The sequence below is a fragment of the Python bivittatus genome, unplaced genomic scaffold, assembly GCF_059951505.1.
Source record: "Python bivittatus isolate LINGU-HERP-01145 unplaced genomic scaffold, Pbiv_v1 ctg000700_np1212, whole genome shotgun sequence".
Classification (NCBI taxonomy): Eukaryota; Metazoa; Chordata; class Lepidosauria; order Squamata; family Pythonidae; genus Python; species Python bivittatus.
In genome coordinates, this window is record NW_028277098.1 from 8795331 (window position 1) to 8818925 (window position 23595).

General features: G+C 41.6%; 2 protein-coding genes across 2 annotated transcripts in view; one reads left to right on the forward strand and one right to left on the reverse strand.

Annotated features, from left to right (window-relative positions):
• Positions 1-2783, forward strand: part of LAMC2 (laminin subunit gamma 2) — a 54328-nt gene extending 51545 nt beyond the window's left edge. Inside the window, exon 23 of the mRNA XM_007425369.3 lies at positions 566-2783. Within this exon, the coding sequence (XP_007425431.1) occupies positions 566-816 (251 nt within the window). The 3' untranslated portion in view covers positions 817-2783. The remainder of the gene's footprint in view (positions 1-565) is intronic.
• NMNAT2 (nicotinamide nucleotide adenylyltransferase 2) overlaps positions 2779-23595 on the reverse strand; it is an 87687-nt gene continuing 66870 nt past the window's right edge. Inside the window, exons 5-11 of the mRNA XM_007425368.3 lie at positions 22177-22303; positions 20133-20213; positions 19346-19390; positions 16140-16216; positions 11487-11588; positions 10171-10238; positions 2779-6467 (exon numbers count right to left, since the gene is read on the reverse strand). Of these exons, the coding sequence (XP_007425430.1) occupies positions 6365-6467; positions 10171-10238; positions 11487-11588; positions 16140-16216; positions 19346-19390; positions 20133-20213; positions 22177-22303 (603 nt within the window). The 3' untranslated portion in view covers positions 2779-6364. The remainder of the gene's footprint in view (positions 6468-10170; positions 10239-11486; positions 11589-16139; positions 16217-19345; positions 19391-20132; positions 20214-22176; positions 22304-23595) is intronic.

Sequence of the window (23595 nt, forward strand, 5' to 3'; positions counted from 1 at the left end):
GTACAAGACCATTCCCCCAACTCCTAAATATGGAGCTGGTCCAGAAGGATACCATGACTGATGGTATTGAAAACCACTGAGAGATCAAGGAGAACAAGAATGGATGTACTACTCCCATCCTAAGTCATTCATAAGTGCATTCAATGCTGTCTTAGTCCCATAACCAGGGCTGAAATCCTACTGAAAACGGTCCAGATAATCTGTTTCATCCAGGGCTCTCTGAAGCTCCAGCATGACCACCTTCTCAACAACCTTCCTTAAAAAGGAAATGTTGGGGACGAGACAAAAATTATCCAGAAATGGTCAGGTCTAGCAATGGCTTCTTGAAAAGGGGGTGGAACACTGCCTCTTTAAGCATTGGCAAGACCACCCCCTTTCTCAAGGATGCATTCCTCTCAAACATTGCCACTTCCCAGATGAATCTGAGAAAAAAGTGTGCATTGGCCTACAGAAGTTCAGGAAGTAGCATTATAAAGGTTTGATTCCTGGATTATGAGGCAGCTACTTAGGGTTGTTTGGAATTATGGGTTTGGCAGAATATATTCTCCTGTTCCTCTTTTGCCAGGCCAACCAGAGGATGTGGATGAGCAAGGTATGAACATGCTTGAAATTAATCTTGGCAATGCCAGAACAAGAAGCAACCAGTTGAAAGAACTGATGTTGCAGCTGGAGGAAACAGCCAGCCGGCAGAAGCTCCGAGTCCAGACGCTGGACAGTAGCATTAATGAGATCCTTGCAGATATCAAGAACTTGGAGGTGATCCAGGATACTCTTCCTCCAAAATGTTATAATATACAACCCATTGAGAGACCTTGAAGCCTTTGGAAGCAGGGAAAGCAGACTTCCAGCAAGCCCATTTGCCAAGCCATGGACAAACTTCAGGGTTAGAGAAGTGGTTTCAGAGTGAAATGAAGAGATGCCTGCCTTACAGGACTGGCTGCTTGGGACTCCACTGAACAGATCCCTCTGAAGTTCTGTTCATTGGGTTGGGATGGCAATTTCCTCACTGTGGCTTATGAGTGAACCATTACCTTTCAGCAGCAGATAATTTGAAGGGAATGTAATTCAAGCCCCCACTCTTGAAAAACAAGAGGGAAACAATCTGGTCACATGACAGAGAAGCTAACCATAAAGAACAGAGTGTGGAAGAGACTGGATATATAAGATAGGTATCCTGGGATATATAAGATCCTATGTATTTATCTGCCTTCACCTGAGGGTGCTATCTCAGATTGGAATCTACTGCTGAATCTCAGCTTTATCCAGCCCTTTGTCTTCCTTTCTTCAATTGTGATTCAGCAGAAGAAAATGGATGTTACACCCGTCAAAATGTACTCTGTTCTGTTATTGAATTCTTAGGCAATGAATAACTAATTTTTCCACTAAGCATTCTAGAAATACCTTTTCTTTCCAAAAACATTTTCCCCCACTTCCATCTCTGGTGGCTATTAAGATAATCATATGGGAGATAGAACATATACCTATCCATAGACCTAAACTAGTTTTACAATGATTACCTCATGCCAGGGATTCTGGGAACTCTAGTTCTGTGATGGGAAGGAGATTTTAGAGATTTTAACAGAATGCTCGGTATGCTGGTCGAAAGACAATTCCCAAGATCCTCTGCAGAGAAGCTTGGACACTTATACACAAGTTATATAGGCTTGTATAAATAGGCCTGCCTTTGGTAGATGTATTCATTTTCCTTCATTCACTTTTTCTCCACTTGCTTAATGACAAACTAGGAAGGGAAGAATTTAATAAAGGCAGTGGTTTAAGAGGTGGATTTTTTGTACAACCACAAGCTAGGCATGGCATCCAGACCACTTCTTTGTTAACTCAGAAGATTTTACCCTTGTCCTGAGATTTATTACACACTATGGTTCTACTCCTTCCCATTGAGGTTCAGAATCAGTTTCTGAAGTACAAAGTAGGATCTGCTGAGTTAAATTCAGAAAAAAGGTAGGATGAAACTATGGCACATGAAAAATCTTAATAAATGCTTTGTTGGAATAGGATTAATATGAAATGGATTAAGCCTCAATTTGTGTTTGTCCATATTAATAAAGCCCTCTCTGTTGCTAAAACAGCAGTTAGGGTATATCTGTGCAGGAATTTCCTTCAAAAGGGTTATAGTGATCCATCTACTCTCTCAGGCAACCTTAGCTAGAACAGGTGAAGCTGTAAAACAGAATCAAAACCCAGCAGGAAGTAACCCTATAGACTTTTAATCTTTTTACTGGTAGCCCCATTCAGTCACTTTGGGCATAAGGCAGATACTTCTCTGGCCAGTCCTTTGCAAAGGGTTATATCTGAGTCCTTGTATATGCAAGGTATGTGCTGTATTATTCAACTACACCAATCAAATCCACCATTTGCCATTAATTATTTTGGGTCAGTCATACTCTCTCTGCCTAGTGGTACCCCACAAGTTTGTTGTTACAGGAAAAATTGAAATTGAAAGACCATGCCCCTGAGGTAAAAGCAGGATATCTATTTGTCCAATAAAAATATAAATTATGCCATCATACAAAGCTATTAATTTGAGAGGTTGAGGTAGAGGATAAGCCTATGATGTCATTGCTTTTCTAATGGGTGATCCTGCTTCTACACCAAATGCTGATGGTGTGTTCTGCCTAGGGTAGTTGCCCGGCTGAACTCTGTACCTATTTGTTCTTCTCTTTTCTAAAGAGAGAAGAACCCTTATGTCATATTGCAAACAACAGAAAGTGTACTCCAAATTTTCCTACTACGAAAGCAACATTAAAAGCCAACAACATTTCATTAGCGTAATTTTTATTTCTTATATCCTTTTAAACATTTTTCCAATTATTTTCAACATTGTCTTTGTGATCGTGACCATTTTAGCAATAATGATCAAACTCCAGCATATTACATCAGTGTAAAACTGACATTTTCAAATCTTTTTTCCTTTTAACATTTTTTTTAAACAAAGCAAAATTTAGTTTAAAAGGGCAAGTTCAGTAATGACAAAGAATTTTCTTCCTTCCCTGTGTAGCTAAAATCCATGTTTCGTGTCAGGTAAATCAGTTTGATACTTCAATCTCCAATCTTACCAAAGCAATTCCATCTTCATCCTCCAAAGGTATGCTACACCTGCTCCCTTCTCCCTCACAATCATAAGCATAACTGAGCATATGAAGGCAAAGAGTAGTAAGACTTTATATACATAATCTGTATCACAATGCTACGTTTCTAAGGCATGCTGTCCTAAACTGGATGAAACTGGAAAGTGGCCCTGATAATCCATCTTTTTTGTTCACAATAATGGAGAGATCATCCTGTTATTTCCTTTGTTGTCCCACTTGTTTGTATCCAACCAAAATTGTCCTTTAAGCCTTTTTGGAAGGCTACGCTTACAGTCACACACACAATCACACACGCGCACACACAAACGGAGTTGACTATGTGGTTGGCATTGCGTCTTGCAGCTCGGCGTTAAGACCAATAGTGGATTGCAGCGGGAAGTGGCTGCTCTCAGTACTGGAGGCAAGTGAATGAGAAAGTGCTTTAGAAGTTGTAGCTGATATGTATCACAGGACAGCGGGAGGGCGATTTATCTAGTAATGTAGGCTATCTAAGCCTTCTCTGAGTAGAAAAATTCTTATCAAAGACACTGTCTCTTGTACATCTGCCTATGGTAGCAGTGAGTACAGAAGGGTACTCAGTGCTTTGGATGCTACAGTAGGTAATGGGACGAGCCTCATCAAGTCATCTTGGTCCTCAGCCATTGTGTCTGGTTTCTAAGGGCTTGTTTGGACGTGACAGCTGGTTCTCATGAAGCAACAGTAATATCTGAGATTGTGTGCACGAGGAATTCAGCAGGATAGTGTCATACCTTCTTTGCTCACATTTCACGGGGAAATCCACATGACATTACCAGCCATCTGGTATTTTTCCCAGTGCTACTTCTGCCACCTTCTTACTTTATAAAAAACAACATTTGTGAGAATAAAAGAGTAGCATAATATTCACAGATGTAAATGCTGATAGGGCTAGTCCATCTTTTTTTAGGGTATGGTTTAGATGCAGGCACTGATGTTAATTCTTGCAACTGGACGTTAATTTAGAAACCCATTTTCCCCACCAATCTTTTAATTAGTACTAAAGTGCTTCCCTGGCTATAGTTTTTAAAAAAGAGAGGAATGGCTTAAATAGAAGAGTATTAAAACACTGTAACTCTTCAATTTTGTTTTTTTAAAAAAATCCCCGTCATTCTGGCTAGTATTATTTTATCAGTCCTTTTCTTCCTAATTAAATACTTCTAACCTCGCAATCTGAAACAGGCAAGCCCATTTCATTGAATAAGCACACAGCACAAAATGAACAGCTTATTATTATTATTATTTTCATAAAAAGGGTCACCAGGGTTTCTACCCATAGCTGAACTGGATGCTCCTGCTTTATGTGCTACAACTCTAGTAGTGTGGAAAGTCCACTGAAAACCCATTTATAGCCTACATCACACAGTAATGACTTATCAGTGCTAGGAATCACCTACCAAGACATTTTAAATGCTGATACACTTCTGCCTATATTCAATTCAGGTGGTCATTGGTGAGAATAATCAGAATCAGGTAGTACAGCAGGAACCAGAAGGCCCCTGAAAGTCTGAATTACAACTGCTGAAGCAATCCTGTTTTTCCAACCAGTACCAACCAATCTATACCTGTAGAAATGTCACACTTTCCACTGAAACTCAACCAGACTGCTGGAGAATCACAGAGAAATGGGAGACATTTGTCACATTTTCTCATAAGCCCCATTTAACTAGCCCCCATCAGGCTTTGTAACGAGGAGTTTTGCTGGATCTTTAGTATTTCTTTCCTGAGCTTTGGCTACTTTATATGTAAAATGACATCGTTTGTAACCTAAAACAAAGATACTTCCTAAGATCTAAATAGGTTTAGTAGAACTCATATAACTCTCCACTATAGAAAGATAAACACCAGTCTATCACAGCAGTTGGGTAATTTGTATTTCGCTGTAGCTCAAGCTGTTTTCCTACTTGTGAAGCTGCCATTTGCCACCACTGATATTCTCCAATGATTCCTAGTTCCTCTCAATATTTATAATAGCCACACTCTACTAAACTGCCCCATTGGTGGACCATTTAATCTACTCCAGCTATTAGGCAGGGGTTTTTTTTGTTGCGTTTCAGAGAGAGTGTGCCTTTTGTAGAGGATGAAGTATCTATTTTACAGGGTAAACTTGAGCAGCAGTTTCTTTCCATCAAGGGAAAGAAGGGCCATGGAAAACGAGCTGCCAGATTGTAGGACCATGTACAATTGTTGCCTACAAGAAAGATACGTGTACTTCCTTGACAGCAGAAAATAATGAACTGAAGTAGCTGACAACTATAACACCAGCCGTGGTACACCATGACAAGTCACTAAACTCCAAATGGGTTTCTGAAGAACATGAAAAGCCAGGGACAGACAATTCAGGGCCACATCACTATCTAACATTCAAGAGACAGGTGCTCTGTGGCGCTTTCCCCACTTTCAAGGAATGCTTCCTTTAAAAAAAAGTTGTGAGAGTACAACAGCAACAAAAACAAAACCATTTCATCTTCTCCTGCTGAAAGAGATATCTATTTCCAATGGGGGTGGGGGGGTGGATATGCTAAATATGAAGCAAGTTTGCTTTCTGAGCTTTTTACGCCTTTTCTCCGACAACCTATTAAAAAAGGTTTCCACTGCAGAAAAGCATTACAGTTGAGCAGTTCTATTTTTGGGCAGTTCTATTTTTCTGCTCTCTTTTTTTTGTTGTTTAAGTTCACTGCTAAATTCTTCTAGCAATGTCCTGAAATATCTGGTGGGTGTTTTGTTTTTTTGTTTTTAATACGCCTGCCACCTCGTTGTCACTGTAAAGGATGGCAATTATAAAAAAGCCAATTTTGGGGTGGGAGGGTTGAGAAAGCAAATGAGAAGCAGTAAAAATAAAAAGCCCCACCAAGATTTATTTAGCCAACAGAGGGAGAGAGGAAGGGAAACAGAATAGCCATCATCCTGCTTCCCAAACCATGCTGGGAAGGTAGGTAGTGTGGTTTCCCCTAGTGCATGCTGGGAAGGGCAACCCAAATCCGCACCCTTTAAGCAATGGCACCTGATACTCTTTACTGTTTTCCCTCCTAACTGCAAGGAGAGAAGGGCTGCTTGATGGCATATGTACTTGGCTGTTAGCTGTGGGCAACAATTTCCGGGGCTAGAGAAAATCAGAGCAGAATAGGCAGATGCACGCAAGAGGCATTGAAAAAGAAACAAGAGTGAGAAAGAACCGTGATGAACAATCATAGGAAGGTGGTGCCACATGGCAGCTTTGCCACAATGCCAGCAGAACTTTAACCAGAGGCATTCAGGTACAGCTGACTCTTGAGGATGTAATCAATGACGGGCTGACACAGGTAATCCACCACATGCCCATCGCCATGCTGAAGGGCCAGTCTGTGAGGGGCGGGGGACAGAAAGAGGAAGGAGGAGAAAGCAGGAATCAAGTTACTTTAAAACTAGACAGGTATATAGTCCAGGCTACCCATTTTCTGGTGGTTCCTAGGCTAACCCTGTATAATTTGCTAGCTGGCCCATTTCCAAGAGAGCCATTGGAGACGAGAAGCAAGAAAAGTCCTAGAGCAGGGATGGGCAATCTTTTGATGGCAAAGAGATGCACTCAACGCTGTTGGGAGAGGGGAATTGAGGACTGCAAAGGAGATATAGGCATAGGACACATATGGGCGGAGTGAGTTTCATCTGTGACGAACCTATTTCAGGTCTTGTGCAGTTTTCATCAGTTTCCCAAAACAAAATGTAGGGAAACTGTGTCATTAGTTTCTGGTAATTATGATTGGAAGATGCTCCAAGGCCTGCCAAAAAGGGGAATCAGGAGCTGCATGTGGGTCTAGGGCTACAAGTTCCCCATCCCTATCCTAGAGTTGGAGATGTTCATGATATCTGAATGAGATCCAAGATGATCAAGATCCAAGATCTCTGAATGAGATCCAAGATGGCGACCGCCGGCAAATGCCGAGCGCAACCGCTGCTTTAATGGGGGGAAAATTGTGAGATTACTTCCCCCCCCGAGATTTTTTTCATCTCCTTGGGCGGAGTTGGGTGCGGGGGGAGACCTGGGAGGGGTTTTTCCCCTCGGATGGGTCCCCCAGGCGCAAGCAAGCCCCGACACTCCCCGTGGTTTACGGAGGAGTTGAGGGTGCTGAAGAGGGTTAAGAGACGTCTAGAGCGCCGCTGGAGGAAGACACAGACTGAATCCGACCGAACACATGTTAGAGCCGCTATTAAGGCCTACACTGTGGCGATAAGGGCGGCGAAGCGCCAATACTTCTCCGCCCTTATTGCATCTGCAGAGTGCTGCCCGGTGGTCCTGTTTGGCATCGCCAAGTCCCTCCTGGGTAAGGGGGATGTGGCGGTGCATTTGCAGGGCCGCACGGAGGAATTTGCAGAGCACCTGCAGGATAAAATCGCTCAGATTCATTCTAAGTTGGACTCCGAGTGTGGCGCAGGGTCTGGGGAGATACCGGGGGATCGTTCTTGCCCAGTTAACTGGGAACGGTTTGATCCTGTTGTTCCTGAGGAAGTGGACAGGATCCTTCGGTCTGTGAGGGCCATCACTTGTCATCTGGACCCATGCCCCTCCTGGCTGGTGAAAGCAGCTCGGGAGGGGACATGTAGTTGGATCCAGGCGATGGTTAAGGCATCCTTGCAGGAGGGAGTGTTTCCGGCACCCTTTAAAGAGGCGTTGGTGCACCCCCTCCTCAAGAAGCCCTCCCTGGATCCTACTATACTGGACAATTTTCGTCCAGTCTCCCACCTCCCCTTCTTGGGGAAGGTGGTTGAGAAAGTGGTGGCTTCGCAGCTCCAAAGGGTCCTGGAGGAAACGGAATATCTGGACCCTTATCAGTCAGGTTTCAGGCCCGGCTATGGAAGGGAAACGGCATTGGTCACACTTATGGATGATCTCTGGCAGGAGCGGGATGGTGGTAGTGCGACCATCCTTGCTCTCCTTGATCTCTCAGCGGCGTTCGATACCATCGACCACGGTATCCTATTGGGATGGCTCAGGGATATGGGGGTGGGTGGCACAGTTTTGTGCTGGTTCACCTCCTTTCTCCAGGGCCGATCCCAATCGGTGGTGATAGGGAGCGAGAGGTCCCATCCTCGGCCCCTCCTTTGTGGGGTGCCTCAGGGTTCGGTTCTCTCTCTGCTCCTTTTCAACATCTATATGAAGCCGGTGGGTGAGATCATCCGTCATCATGGGATGAGGTATCATCAGTATGCTGATGATACTCAACTATACATCTCCATCCCTGGTGAGGTAAGTGATGCTGTTTCCGCCCTCTCGTGGTGCCTGGAGGCTGTGAGGGTCTGGATGGGGAACAACAGGCTCCAGCTGAACCCTAGCAAGACGGAGTGGCTGTGGGTTAATGGCTCTTCTGTATCCGGGACGTTGTCATTGTTGGTTCTGGATGGGGTAGCACTGCCCCAGACAGACCCAGTGCGTAACTTGGGGGTCCTCCTGGACTCACGACTCCTGATCGAAGAGCAGGTGGCAGCCGTGGCCAGGAGGGCTTTTGCACAGCTTTGGGTTGTGCACCAGTTACCCCCTTTCCTGGATCGGGATGTCTTGCGAACGGTCACTCATGCCCTCGTTATCTCCCAGATAGACTACTGCAACGCGCTCTACATGGGGCTACCCTTGAAGAATATCCGGAAGCTGCAGCTGGTCCAGAATGCGGCCGCGCGGACGATTTTTGGGACCCGAAGAAGGACCCATATAACACCTCTGCTCTGTGAGCTGCATTGGGTACCAGTTTGCTTCCGGGTCCAATTCAAGGTGTTGGTTATCACCTTTAAAGCCCTACATGGCATGGGGCCAGGCTACCTGAAGGACCGCCTCACCCCCACGATCTCTACCCGTCCCACCCGATCTCACAGAGAGGGCATGCTTCGGATCCCCGCGGTAAAAGAACTCCGATTAGCGGGGTCCAGAAGGCAGGCCTTCTCTGCTGTGGCCCCTGCCCTCTGGAACTTCTTGCCCCCGGAGGTGAGGCAGGCCCCCTCACTCCAGGCCTTTCGGAGGGACTTAAAGACATGGCTCTGCCATCTGGCCTGGGGCAGGGAGGGAAGAAATCAGAATTGGGGTTGGCTGGCCCCTTAGTGGTACGCTGTGGCCCCAGCGGCCTCTTGGATTTCTTAGCTTTTTTATCTTTTTAATGTTTGGTTTTATAACTTTTAACTGTATTCATGTTTTTTAGTATGTTGTAAGCCGCCCAGAGTCCCCCATTGTGGGGAGATGGGCGGGGACAAATAAAATAAATAAATAAATAAATATCCCAGATGGAATTGCCTAGCCCTTGTGACATGTCTCATATCGGGGAGAGTCTTTTTTTGCTTAACATCATTAAGAAATAATCTATACAAACAGCGGTTCCTGTAGCAAATAGAATTCAGCACGTGATTTTTCTCCAACCCACCCCTCATGCCAACCAAAGTAGTGTAGTCCAGGGAGAACTTAAATTGCCTGTTCTTTGTGTAACGAACGTGGGTAGACATCTTAGTGAAATATAAGCAAGTTAAAACTGATTAAAAGTCCTCTCCCTTGCCAGTCTTATTGACAGAGTTATAAAAATCTGGATGAACTCAGCTGCAGATTCCACAATTTATTTCTTTTCAACTCTGCAGTGCAGTTAAAACAATCAGCAGTACTCTAGAGTTGTTTTGTATAAAAGACCTCCTGCTTCTCTCACACAAAGAATGTAGCCCCTATGTCAGTTGGAGCAAGCGACATTTGGGTTTTTTCACAACAGGCAAAAATGGTTAAGGGCATTGGGGAACAGCTTTGTAGATGTATTCATCAGGCAGGATTAAGGGGTTGCCTTCCAAATTTTTCTGCCTGTGCACGTGCCTGTATTTTTCTCTGTGTGCACAGGATATAGGTGGCCACTTTAGGATCTGACATAATAGAGGAATGGGAAGAGGTTTGCAATATTAGCAAATACTCTTTCCTTGACCGGATGGCTGCCTCTTCAACCAAACCAGCGTGGAAATTTTTTGACAATTGTCTTGCTGGCATTCCCCCTCCGCCCAGCCCTGATAAGGCATCTTGCCCACCTATACCCCACTTCCCCTCACTCACCTGCTTTTAGTGGAACTGACAATAGCCATGGGGTGATTCACATCATCCTTCACAACCAGGATATTGTTCTGAGGAGGAAACATTGGCATGAATATCAGCATGAGGTTTTGCCCATGCCGCACTGAAGCAGGATAATTGCATTTAAGATGTGTAAGTTTTCATCATGGCATCCTCACCTTCAAATGCCCCCCCCTACTGTTTCTGAGATCTAGCTTTTTAAAAAAAACATAGAAGAAATGTGAAGTTGTTTTTATCCCAATAGGTATGTTGAGTGGAACTTTTGAACATTTTTGCTGATAAATTATCTTTCACTGTAAATAATTTTAAACTAACCTAGTGCTTATTGTATTCTTACTGTTTTTAATAAGGAGGTTTTTTTAAAAAAAAATCAATGAACTGTACATCTTTGAAAGTGCTATATCCAGCTATCTGGCAAAATAGGGGAAAAAAGGAAAAGCTATTAGAAAACAAAACTAATTGTACTGAGTTTTTTTTCTAATTAGCTCAGACTGAGATTTGGGTACACAAACCCAAAATTAGGGGAACCCTAGTCTCAGTTAGACCCTAGGTTACTCCTGCTATTCTCTTGTCTGTCTTTCAGATATAGTGAAGTCTCCAATTCTTCTGAAACAAAGGGCTAGGCTCAAAATAATGTGACTTTCATTCATTTTTGTCAGAATTTTTACATGTTCAAGAAAGAATTAAAAAACAGATTGCTTCAGAATTGAGGTAAAAACCCAAAGTTAAGAGACTAAAACACTTAATGACTTTATCCTGAGCCTGCTTGGGACATGTTAGCTCTTCACGGTAGTCCAGACAAGAAGCACAACTATGAATGCTAAGTATATCTTCATTGTAAGGTTACAGAATCTTGCAAGACTGAAAATATTTCTCCCCTCCTCTCCTTTTATTCTCCAGAAAACTAGAGATGGCCCCTTCTGAAATACTTCTCCCCCCCCCCCCATCACCACCACATACCCTCCTTCTGTGGACTGAGATCTCTTTTACATGACGGTTGTCCAGTCTGTGGCTCTCTTTCCTGTCTACCAAGGTCATTCCCACATACCATTACAGGACAAGAAGGCTATTCATATCCTTGACTGTTTCCAGGCAAAGGTCTCCTACTCTCCTAGCTGCAACTTCCTCAGCAACATAGAAGACAGGATTCTAGCAGAGTTCCTGCCCCCTATATAGATAAACCTGGAATGGGCAACTGTATGCAACCAGGGAAAGAAGAGAGGTGCAGGAAAAGCAGGATGAAGTGCCAGACTAGAATCCATTTATCACTGCAGTTTTGCAGCAACAACAAAACTTACTTTATATTTGCGAAGTATAGAGGAGTGGTTCATGATTCTCTCGGTATCAGCACCATCTCGTGGCACAACAACAATGCCAAAGTCCCCCACTATCACCTCCATCTGTATAAATTAGAATGAATACCCTTTATGAAAACACATATTTAAAGAAACGTTTCTCTAAATCTGAATCTACTTTGGGGTGATTAGCTTCCAGTGAAGATGTATTCTATGCACTTGGTTATATTTGGATCCATTTTCTTGCTAATCTGATTTTTTTTCTCTTGTAGGCTTCCACAGAGCCTTCAAAAATATAGCACATAGTTTTGGCTGAACCTTGTGAACTGTAAATATTGAGGGGAAATCAAGGCATCTCTATTATTTCCTTTGGAAGATAGTTACACTCATATGAAATCCAACATAAATTTGCATGTACATGTACCTTGAGATCAGCTAAAATAGCCTCCCTGTGCAGCAAGTAATCATGGCCAAAAGATATAGCTTCCAGAGATTGGAGAAAAAAAACAATAATGGAAGGCAACTGCTTCAAACCAGAATACCAACCATGTTTTCAGTAAAATTGGCCCTATTGGTGAGAATGTTTTTATATTACAAAAGTCTTTGAGGAGACTTGAGTAAATGGTAGGCAGATGAATCAATGTTCAAGGAAGATGTTCAGATGTTGAGGTTACTACAAAAGAACTTCCTTTTCCCTATTCCCAAAGGAAGAAAATCACTTGGATAATTTATTGTATATGGGAGAAATTAAAGAAAGTACTCAATACTGTAGTATAACCAAGGGGTCATGTCTGGTATAGCTTAGCATATTCTGGAAATTTTACTCTGTAAAGAAAGTGGGCTAATGAAACGGAATAATGTATACATCATGAAGATAAGTAGGAAAGAACAGTCTTCTAGTAGTTGATAAAAGAAGTTTTTTGCTGGAGATTTGCCTTGCTTCTGTAAAGTTACAGGCACTGATAGATGCAAGCAAACTGTATGATAGGAGATAGTAGCCCAAATCTAGTTCCTATACTTCATCCACTGCTTTGGGAACAGGAAGGGTAAAGAGAAGAAGGAAAGATTTGATTTACACCTGACTGCCAGAGATATCTTGGCTCTGTAATCTGTGTCCAAATCTGTGTCCAAAGACTACAATCGCTAAATGTACATAATTTCTTACAGGAAATTTATTTATTATTTTCTCCTTAAAAGAGCCAAGGGAGAAGAATCCTTTTCCTTTTCACTTATATACTGTAGGTTTACCTCTGAGAGGCTTCTCAACCTGTGTATTCCATCTTCTGGAATTCTCAGAAATTACCCTAATTGAAGAATCTGGGAGCTCAAGTCCACAGATCTGGAGAGCACCCAGTTTCGAGAAGGCTGAACTAGCATATGCATACATAAGAACATTTAATCAAATTCTTGCTACTTTACATTTAGATTAATAAGTAAAATGGAAAATTTCAAGAATAATCTCAAGCCCGTAGTATAGCTGAAGGTAGAACACAAAATGTGATTTTCAGTCCAGCAGAAGCTGAGTCAAGACCTTCCTAAAAAGAATTCTCTGTCTGTCTGTCTGTCTCCATCCATCCATCCTCCCATCCACCCACCCACCCCACCACTGGCCACACTGATGTGTGTTAAAGTTGGTTTATTGAATCAGGACAGCACTAGATTAGGGAAGGCTGATCTGTGGAGCATATTTTAAAAGGGAGGGCTGTCTAGACTCTTGACATGTGACTCCAAATGTAACCAGCCTAAGGATTAGTGGGGTATTTAGATTCATGTACTGGAGGTTTAAATTCTACCTAGAGACCTGGCACAAAGCCTGATCTGAAGGGGTATGCAGGATATGGAAGAACAGGTGGTCCTAAAAACTTATCTGTAGCTACTGTTGACCTGCATTACAGGGAAGGAATTAGTTGCCACCAGAAGCCACACCTGTTCATTCCAGTCCAATGGGTTTGGAACAACCCCAACTATTATCAAGTGTCTCTCTGCAATTCTAAGGCCTGTTAAAGTATTCTTTGCCATCAGCTCTACAAAACTGAATATATTCTGGAAACAAACTATAAAATAAAATCCTGTGTTTTTGTTATAAGCAAAAATCCTGCAAATTAACAACTTAATGTCATGTTGTTTTGTATCATCCTATTGTTATGACTCTCTTCTTGGTGTTCAAAAGTAAATCTCTATGCTGCATATTTGCAAATAAATAAATAGTTTAGGGATAGAGCAGAAACTCATGATTTTTTTTTTTTAGTTTTCAAAATCAAAATTTGAGGACTTTTGAAAGTGTCCTGGGTATGCTTGCCAAATAGTAACAATGGGGATCTTTCCTAATTTCAAAATATCTGCTATGGTTAGTGGGGCCAAATATAAAACACTGATTTATCAGCAGGCCAGCTGGTGAGATTGCTCCACAACATCTCTTATAGCCCCATAAAAATCTTTCTCCTACTCTAGTTTGTGTGTGTGCACGCATGTACGTGTCAGAATCCTCACAATCACTTGCACTGCTAGTTCGCTTGCTTCGTTTCTACCATTACTGTAGAGAGGGAGGAAAGGAGAGAAGGGTGGAATGTTAACCATTAGGTGCAGATGGGCCATTATCTGGCTCTCAGGAATGCCCATGGTCGTACCAACGTGGGAACCTGAGAACATCTTCAACATGCGCAAGAGAGATTCAAAGACGGTGTGTGTGTGTGTGTGTGTGAAATGGGAGTGAGGTAGATTTAGCGTGCATGGGACTCAGTTCCAGCTATGTTCTAGAGCTGTTCACTACTTTCCAATAAATGAACTTTCCTTTGAACCTGCACTGGTTTCAATGAGAGTTACTTTCATTGGGAACTAAGTACTGTGGTTCTTACAGTACGCCTTGAAGTCAGTGTAAGTTCTGGCAACTGCCTGGATGAGTCCCTACAGTTTTCTCAGCAAGATTTTAGGAAGTGGTTTGCCATTGTCTTCTTCCTAGGGCTGACACAGAGTGACTGGCCCAAGGTCACCCAGCTGGCTTTGTGCCTAAGTCTTCAGTGGTCTCCCAGTTTCTAGCCTGGTGCCTTAACTACTACACCAAACTGGTTCTAACCCTAGCATACAGGTCCCTTTTGGGTGTGTGTGTGTGAAGGAACACAATACTTGCTTGCAGACTTCCATTATATTTATTTGGTAAGAAAGCTATGGGAGCCAAAGGCATCCTTCTGTTTTGAAATAATACTTGAGCCTAGCATTTTGCTTTGCAGCCTGATCTGGAGAATGGGTAGGCCCTTGAGCTGCATTTTAGCGTCAAGCTCTCACAATCTGAGCCTGACTGAAAGAAAAGAGTTTTCTTACACATACAGCAATCTGAACTTTCTTTTGTATGGAGATCCTCCCCATGCCTTAAATTTAGGGCTAAGATTATGTGACTTTGTCCTTTTCACGGCAGTAGTTTAAGATGGAGCCCTTGAAAAGTCCTTCAAACTCTTTGCTTGGATTCAGCAGTCTTACAGCTCCCACAGCAGACCTGCTGCTCAATCTGTCATAGGAAGAACAGTGCAAAAAGAACCATCTGCAGGAAAGAAGGGTTCTGGAAATGGGGCCTAAAAAGAATGCGCACAGAGTAGAAAATTCTCTGAAACAAGGATTTCTTACTTCTTTGAGGCATTGCTACCCCATGTTTTGGATGGAAATGTCGATCTCTCAAAATAGCATAGAAAGATCGATAATATGAGAGCCCTGCCCTCAGTTTTACAAAATAAAGGCACATCACAAAAGAAAAAGAGAGAGGGAAAGGGGAAAAAATATTGAAAATTTTGCCTATGATTCTGCAAACTGCTAAGGGAATTTTAGAGATGCAGGAAGACCTTTTGGGCAGAGTAGGAGAGAACCATCTCCTTCTCCTGGAAATTCAGATCTCATATGAATATTCATCAATTAACTTATAATTTTGGACAACTCTGTTTTTCTGCATGTATTGAAAGTTGTATTGGGTTAAACTGTTTAGGATCTATGCTTCTAAGGTCTCATCTATTCATGGCTTAACCTCCATCCAGTCTCCTCACTGTAATGAGAATTTGCTATGGCAGAATCACATTTGGATATCCATTAGCTGTTTCTGTGCGGCATAGACAAAAGGCATCATGCTTGTTGGCCTTTTTGAGTTAATCTGAAAGGTGGCAGACTGTACTTCCCTAATATTTCTCCAAAGCTTTTTGCTTTCACTTTCCTCCAGAAGTAGTCATTATATCAACCTTTAGTCTATTTCTTCTTCTTTCCCTCTATACATCAATTTCTGTTAACCATCCTTTTTTAAAGTCCTGGTGCCCTTTCATCAGATTTAAGATTCAACTTTATCATCCTGTTATGAATCTGCCATGGTACAACTCTACTGAAATACGAAATCATATTTATTTAGATCACAAGAGAATTCCTCTTGAACACCACTATTAAAATTGCTGTTATCCCTTTATTATTGTCAGAACTAGAAAAGAAGGAGTCATGAACAGGAAAGGTGGAATTAGACTGTCAATCTATGATTTCCCAAGCCATCAAAAAGTAAACAAAACTCCTCCAGAAGTATATTATGCTAGCTACTGCGTGAAGATGGAGAGTGAGGAAGGAAGGCAGGCAAGGAAGGCAGGAAGGAAGGAAGGAAACCACAGCTTTGACCATATCTTGTTATCCACTCACATCAGCTTCATTCCAAAGGCCTGGGATACAGAATGACTCCAGCAAATCACTTCCACACAGCAGCAAGATTCGGAGCTCTGAAGAGAAAAGATACAGATACTCAGATGTTCCCTGGATAATCGCTCTCCACTAATCTCTTTGCCTTGACTCAAAGGCTTAAAAAAGGAACAAGAGCTGAAAAGACAGAGCTCTGAAACAGAGTTTCCCGTGTTGTTTTCAGAACTGAAGTGCCTCCCAAGTACCTCTAGGGCAAACATGTTCAGTGAATGCACTGTGACAAAATATGGTTCCTGATTTATGAATTTCAGGGATGCTGTGGTTCTCACAGCTTTGGAATAATTTGGCTATTCCTAGCATTTATGACAGGAAGAATGTTATGTATCCGTTCACACAGGATAAGATTGGCAGCACAGGTACTTTGACTCCACTTCTGAAATATGTATTCCAAGAGAAAGCACAACCAAGATTTGGTTTCTGAAAGGTTCTTTGCCATTTCAAAGTGCTGTACGCAGGTCAGGATTCTGCAGCAGGTGTCCCCAACTTTATCCCCTCTGGATACGTTGGATTCATCAACCAGCATGGCCATTATAGGAGTCAAACAGATCTGCAGGGCAACATGTTACCCACTGCAGTATCTCAGCAGAAAGACATGTCAGAAAATTACTATGGGTAACTTCCAGCTTAGTTTATACCCAGCACACTCCCAGTTAATCCCTGGTGCTGGTTCACCTGTATGCTTAAACACCTGGAAATAAATTGGGATGTTTTCGTGACCGGGGTGCTTTTGAGGTGCTCTGGTTCTGGGTCCTTGCTGAGCCCATAACCGTTTTTTGGGGAAAAATTAGAGTGGTCAGTTTCCAGTTTAATTTGCACCCAGCATGCTTCCAGTCAACCCTTATATCTAGATCAGAGAAAGCACATATGCCACTCAGTTCAGCTAATAAAAATATAGCATGATGTTTATTTATTAAACATCAGCAAAGATTAAAAAAATATATAGTTAACTGGTAAAAATCGGGACAAAAGCAGGCAGAAATAGGGAGACATGACTACTAACAAATAACTTACATTATTTACATATCTCTCTATATCAAAGGGATACAGAACTTTCCAGAACCATTGGAAACAATCCTGTGGGCAACTGAGCATGGACAGTCCCAAATGGAATGGCCTTTAGTTATTCCAGCTTTACCCTTTGTGTACATAACCTTAGTAGAATAAAAACAGAAAGTAGGACACTGGGTGAACTCTCTTCTTTTCTGCACCATTAAAGAAACAGCTGGGTGGATGGGAACGGTTATCCAGCAAGGCATCTCCATTGCATCGAATGTACGGACGTAAGAAGCTGTTGCCTAACAAAATGCTTTGAGAGATTAACTGGTTGCAACTATCATTCTTTTCTCTGAAAAACTACCTCAAAATGTTAATTGCCTTTTAACCAGACACTCCCTGTGGAAATGTTTTGCTGCTCTCTATAACCCCTGTGGTATCCTTCTGCGTTTTATTTTTTGCACAAAGAATAATTATTTAAAGCTTACCTGACTTGATTAGCACAGCTCTAACAGTGTGATTGTGAAAAGCTGTGTGGAATTTTCAACACATGCATGCTTCATCTTTCCAATGCTCAATTACAAAAAAAAAATGTAATGGGTGTCTTTTGAGAGGAAAGCAGGAAGAATTACCATTCTGGGTCTCCCAAAGTATATCCTAGAGGACTGCAATAGTTGTTTATAGCTATTAAGATTTTATACATAATCTGTAAGGGATAATCAAATGTTCCCAAATGTAGGGCAATATCAGAGTTATTTAAATGTGACTGTCATCATTTTCTGGTGTATGTTCAAAAAATTGGGAAATATTCAGGCACTTATGAAAGTACCCTGGAAGTGTTAGCATCTATCTGTCTGTCGATCCATCTACTTCACCAACCACTGAAATCTATTACTGATGTTCCTTTAGCAATGTCAATGTTCTCTTCATTTTTGGCAATTTTGTGTACCAATATAATGCATGCTGCAATGACTTTTCTGTGCCTGTATGAACACAAAAGCAGAGACATTTGGAGCAGGATCATAAAATGCTCCCTTTCTATGCAGAAAATATCCTTCTGCTTTACATCTGAAGGTGACTTAGATTACAGAATTCAGGAATGTGATCAAAGAGTCATTTCCATTATGCCATGCTCCACCATCTGTCCCTTTGCTCCATAACGGTAGGGCTCTGTAGAATTTGCAGGTAGGATCCCATAACATTATATCCAACATCAAGAATACAGAATCTTAAAGATGTGAAATCTGCTATGGACAGGAATGAAGGGACTGCTAGCTTCTGTCATGTTCCGCTCTATAGATTTACACACACACACACAAAAAGTATACTTAGAAAAAATGTATTCCAAAGTGGACATAGTTGGGAAAGTTGAGTACAAAAAAAAAAAAAGCATATATTGGGGTAGTTATTTTTTGAAAGTGTACATTAGGGGAATGCAAAACTCCTTTTATTAGGGAAGATTACAATGATAATGAATGGGGGGTTTCTTATTGCAAGAATAATTGACAGACTACCATTATAAGTGAAAATGAGTGTTAATGCACATGAAACAGATTTGGAATGATTTTTCACATCCCAACCCATTATTAGGCACTTGTCTGAAGGACAGTGCTGATTTTTTGATCTCATATGCATTTTCTTATCTGTGATGCTGCATAGCGTACAGCAAGACAAACAAAAATTTGGATTCAATTCCAGAAAGGTGGTTTGGAACAGGGAGAGAAATGAATGTAGCAACTGTTCACAACTCTTCAAAACAGCTACATCTTTTCCTAAAATTTCACAGTCCTGGAAGAGATAAAACTGTTGCTAAGAAGTTGCAGACATGTGCTAAGTTTACACCTCTTCATGCTCCAAAACACTGTTTGGAATCAGTTCAAAGTATTGCACAGCTTTCAAGAGCTTTTGCAGAATTAAGTAGGACATTTGTAGATGATACCATTCCAGTCTTCCCCATCTGGTATGCTCCAGCTATGTGTGATACAACTCCCATAAACTCCTACAATACATTACATGCATCCTGATCTTTGCATGCCTGTTTTATTTTTCCAATCAGAACCAACATCAACTGTGCAATAAAGTAACCACAACTCTTCTGCCCCTCATTGGGCAAATATGCCCACTTTTGCATGGGCCTATGGATGATGCTCACTTACCAATCTCTTCATATCTCATCACAGTCCCCAAATTAGCATTTTCATCTAGAAAGCAAGAAGAGAAAACGCTGAAATTGTATTTCACAAGACCACCTGTGATAAGGTTGTCTATTAGTTAAAGACACTACATTTACTAAGCAACTCTTACTATGCAATCATTTATCCTGCCCTTGTACAACTGTACTTAGAGCACCTTTCATAAAGAGTGTAATTAAAAGCAATTATATTAAAATGATGGTTTTAAGTAGTGATAATAACAGTGGCTGAAATGAGACAGGAGATCAAATGTGAAAGAGGCCGACAAGCCTAAGTGCTGAATCCTTTCCTTCAGCTGCTTGGTTCTACTGCATATCTAGTATGTCCCTAAGAGATTCTTCTGAACTCCGGAATATATCAAACTTTTACTCTGGTAATTGCATAACAAGATCTTTGAGCCTGAAAGAAGACTGACAAAATGGAAAGCAAGTGTGATATTAGATAATAAAAAAATAATTTTCAGGCCTGGTTTCGATTTGTCCAATTTTTCTATGATACATCCAGGGTAATTCACATACAGCATGTCAGTGCTCAGTGCACTCCTGGAACTACCTGGGGATAAATCTAGGAATGTCCCAAGACAAGTATTGCCAGAGGTCCATCATCTGCTACATGTTGGTAGAAATCATTTGACTCTTCTGTTAATTTACACACCAAACAATCTCCAAAAGAAGAGCTAGGAAAGAAGCTAATTTCAGTCAGAGGTCACAATTTTTACTTGGCTGCAGACAATCACATTTCAACAACATACCCACAAAGGTGAAACGCTCCATTGGGGGACGAACACAGCAAATCCTGCTAAGGCTTTCTCCCACCTTCCCCAAAAGTTTTGCTAAGGAAAGAAAGAAAGCAGACGACAAAACAGAAAAATAAGTATTCAATACAGGGTGGAAGTACTGGAGTTTACAATTGAAACAATATTGTCCCTTCATTCAGCAGCTTTCCTATACATTTTAAAATAACATATGTGTTGGTTGTGATTTGATCACCAGAAATTTTGTTTGATCCTTACTTCCTTGACAAAATGTTATTGCTGTTGTCAACACAAACTCAGCACAAAGCTGCATTTGTTTCTAAGATCTACACTGCAGACAAAAATGTGTAATCTCATTCAGATGGAAATCACTAAAATGCAATTTCGCCCAGCAGTATATAACCAGAGCCAAGTGTTGATGCTTGTAGTCCAATCTGACCCATGTATTTAGAAATGATACTAAATTCAGCCAAAGTCATACAAATATTTATTTACTGAACTTATACCACCAACTATTGAGTTATCTTGGCAATACACAATAAAACATACATTCAGAATGAAAATCAGAGACAAAGATACTTAAAAGCAAAAATAAAAAATAATTAAAATCAACAGTGAAAATAATGATATATGGCAAAGAAAGTATGACCAAATCCCATGAGCGTCAACAGCTGTGTCTAGCTACGTGAGCACCCTTCGAGGCAGTTACCAACTATTATTTTACTGCTGAGTATACTTTATTTGGGTATTTTTAAACAAATATTACTATATCATCCTGAGCATGCACATTGAAAGTAAAATAAAACTGTCAGAACCTGCATCACCCAACTGTTGTTGTTTTCCATTGTATTGCATTCATTGGGAGTTGGATTGATTTGTTTCTGCCACTTGTAACTAAGGAGGGGGGGTGGCTGTTAATGGTTGTAAGGGGAGTTGGGAAGCAGCTTATATGGGCAATTTGGCCAGGCAGCTGGGGCCCAAAGAACCAGGAAGAAGCTCGAGGAGGAAGGAGAGAGGTCAACAACAGGTGAAGAGGAGTCAGGATGCCAGGCAATAAGGGGAGAGGGGATAAATAGAGGGAGGTTTACCCAAGGCATTAGTTTTAGCAATGTTCTGTTTACAAGCTACATGTACACCTTAATAAAGAAGTATTTGTCTGAACCAAGACTGGTTGTGTGAGAATGCTTCAGAACTGAGAGTTGGACATCGTGGACTTGACAAAAACAGCTTAGAAATAAAAATATATATTTACCATGTATAAATGGATACTACAGTTTATCTTGGTATGCCAGATCAGAGGACAAAGTATCTGGCTGGCCAGGGCAGAGATGCTAGACTCAATGGGCTCTCTATCAGATCCAGCAAGGCACTTGTGTTACATTTTAAGGCAATTAACACCTACTGGATGATCAAAAAGTAAAAAGGATCTATTTTCCCTCTTTTTTTCTCTGCCCCCCCCAGCAGTTGTTTATATTTTAAACCAAATAAATTCATACAGCTGATTCAGTTCCCACTGAATAGTTAGGGTCACTGGTTTGCAAGATAGAAATTATCCCTGCACCATTAAACCCACTCCTGAGTGGGAGCCATTGCAGCTATTCCAGCCAGATTTTCTCCTATTTCCTTATGCATCCTCTACCACCTGCTGAAGCCAAGAGCAAACCAGGTGTGCCATTCAGAAGGTAAGAAAGAGGCAGATGAAAGGGTGAGGAAGGACTGAAATGTCTCAACATGCCATTTAGTGAAAGGTTTAAATTAGGGACCGGCAGCTGTCCTGATTACAGATCATAAAGCTGAATTAGCAAAGTCTGACTGAAACATTTTGCTTTCTTTGGGTGGAGCAGAAAATGGCTTTCCCCTCTGGGTGTCAAAGTGCCTAAAGTCTGATGCTGGCCAATTATTTTGGCACCTGAGGCAGAAACACCATCCTGGGCTCTCTCACCTGGGTTACCACATTTATTACTGTTGTATTTTCAGGAGCTTCTACAGGCTCCTCATGGGGCATATTTAGGGAACATCTGGGCTTTCTGCTAGCTCTTACCTGCAGTTGGCTTGTTGGAGAGGTTGCTGTTCTGGTAAATAGGCTGTGGGGTCTCATTCTGGGGTTGTCCAATCACTGGGGTCAGAGAAGGTGTGTTCACATTGGACAGGATACAACCAGTAACTCGCTGGAAGAAATGGCCAAAGTTAGTTTTCATTTTCGTATGCTTGGCTCATAGGTATCCACTGAGAAAGAAGAATTTAGGCTTTTGTGTGTGTGTAAAAGCTGCCCTTAGCCAATTTTCTTTCTGCAAATCTGCCAAAAACCTGGGCCACATCTTTCACTCTTTTGGTTCTCCACCCTCGGTCAGCAGGACTGTGTGAGTATTCCTATGTTCAGATCAGACCATAGCAAGTTATTTGGGAAAAGTACTGCCAAAGTCCTAATCACGTCTGAAACTTTCCATGTGTTTGAAAGCACCTCCCAATTATCAAAAAGGATAAGGCGATAAATAGCTATTAGTTTCAATGGCTATATACTATCACCAGGGAATAGGTCTCTCTCTTAACATCTGTAGCTGGGAATCACTCACTGAAAGGGTTCTTGTGCTTATGGTTCAGAGGCTTCTACCTGGGAATGAAACAAAAAAGCGCCCCTAAAAGTAGATCTTTGGACTGATCAAGGTTCCCCTGATGCTCTTAAGAGAGACCTTGGGGCTTTAGACCTTTGTTGATCATTTTGCCCTTTGCCAAATTGTATTTGAAAGTGTACGTTTTCCAGTCCAAACTGTGACAGAGGTAGCAATGTCAGCGTCCATGAGCAAAGAAAGGCATTTAGTTCAGCCAAGAGGCAGGGAAGAAGGATTGCTCATGGTGGACTGCAAGCAAAACCAAGACAAGGCATCAGAGGCTGTTTGTGTCCACTTCACTTCTGCTTGCCTGTTTGAGCACCACTGCTTCAAGAGACTGCAAATATTTTTCTTTCTTTTTTCTTCCAAAATCCACATATTCTTTGAAGCCTTTGGTTTAATCCCTCAAACCACCCTTCTTCAACCTGATGCCTATAGAATGGTTTGGATTACAACAACTAGAATTCTCAGCTGGTATACTAGGGGTTGTGGTAGATGTAATTCTGACACAACCTGAAAGCACAAAGCTGGGGAGGTTTGCTTTAGGTGATGTTTCATTGTATGCAGGTCAGATGTTAGTGGTAAAGCTGTCAATTTCATTGAACCAAAAGTTCTAATACTTGGGTGAGGCTGGGCTGAACATCTTTAGACAAGTCTTCTGAACAAGAGAACAGGCTTTGGTGGCTTTTTTTTCTGCTTATGGGTCTCGGAGCCCATATTAGACTGTTAATGAGTTCACATAGCATGCTTAGCTCAGTCAGTGATGTATCATTACTAGAGTAGGAGAAGGTTGGTTCTAATCTCAAACTGTGCCTAGACAAATTAAACTGTCTCCTGAACCTGAAAAATCC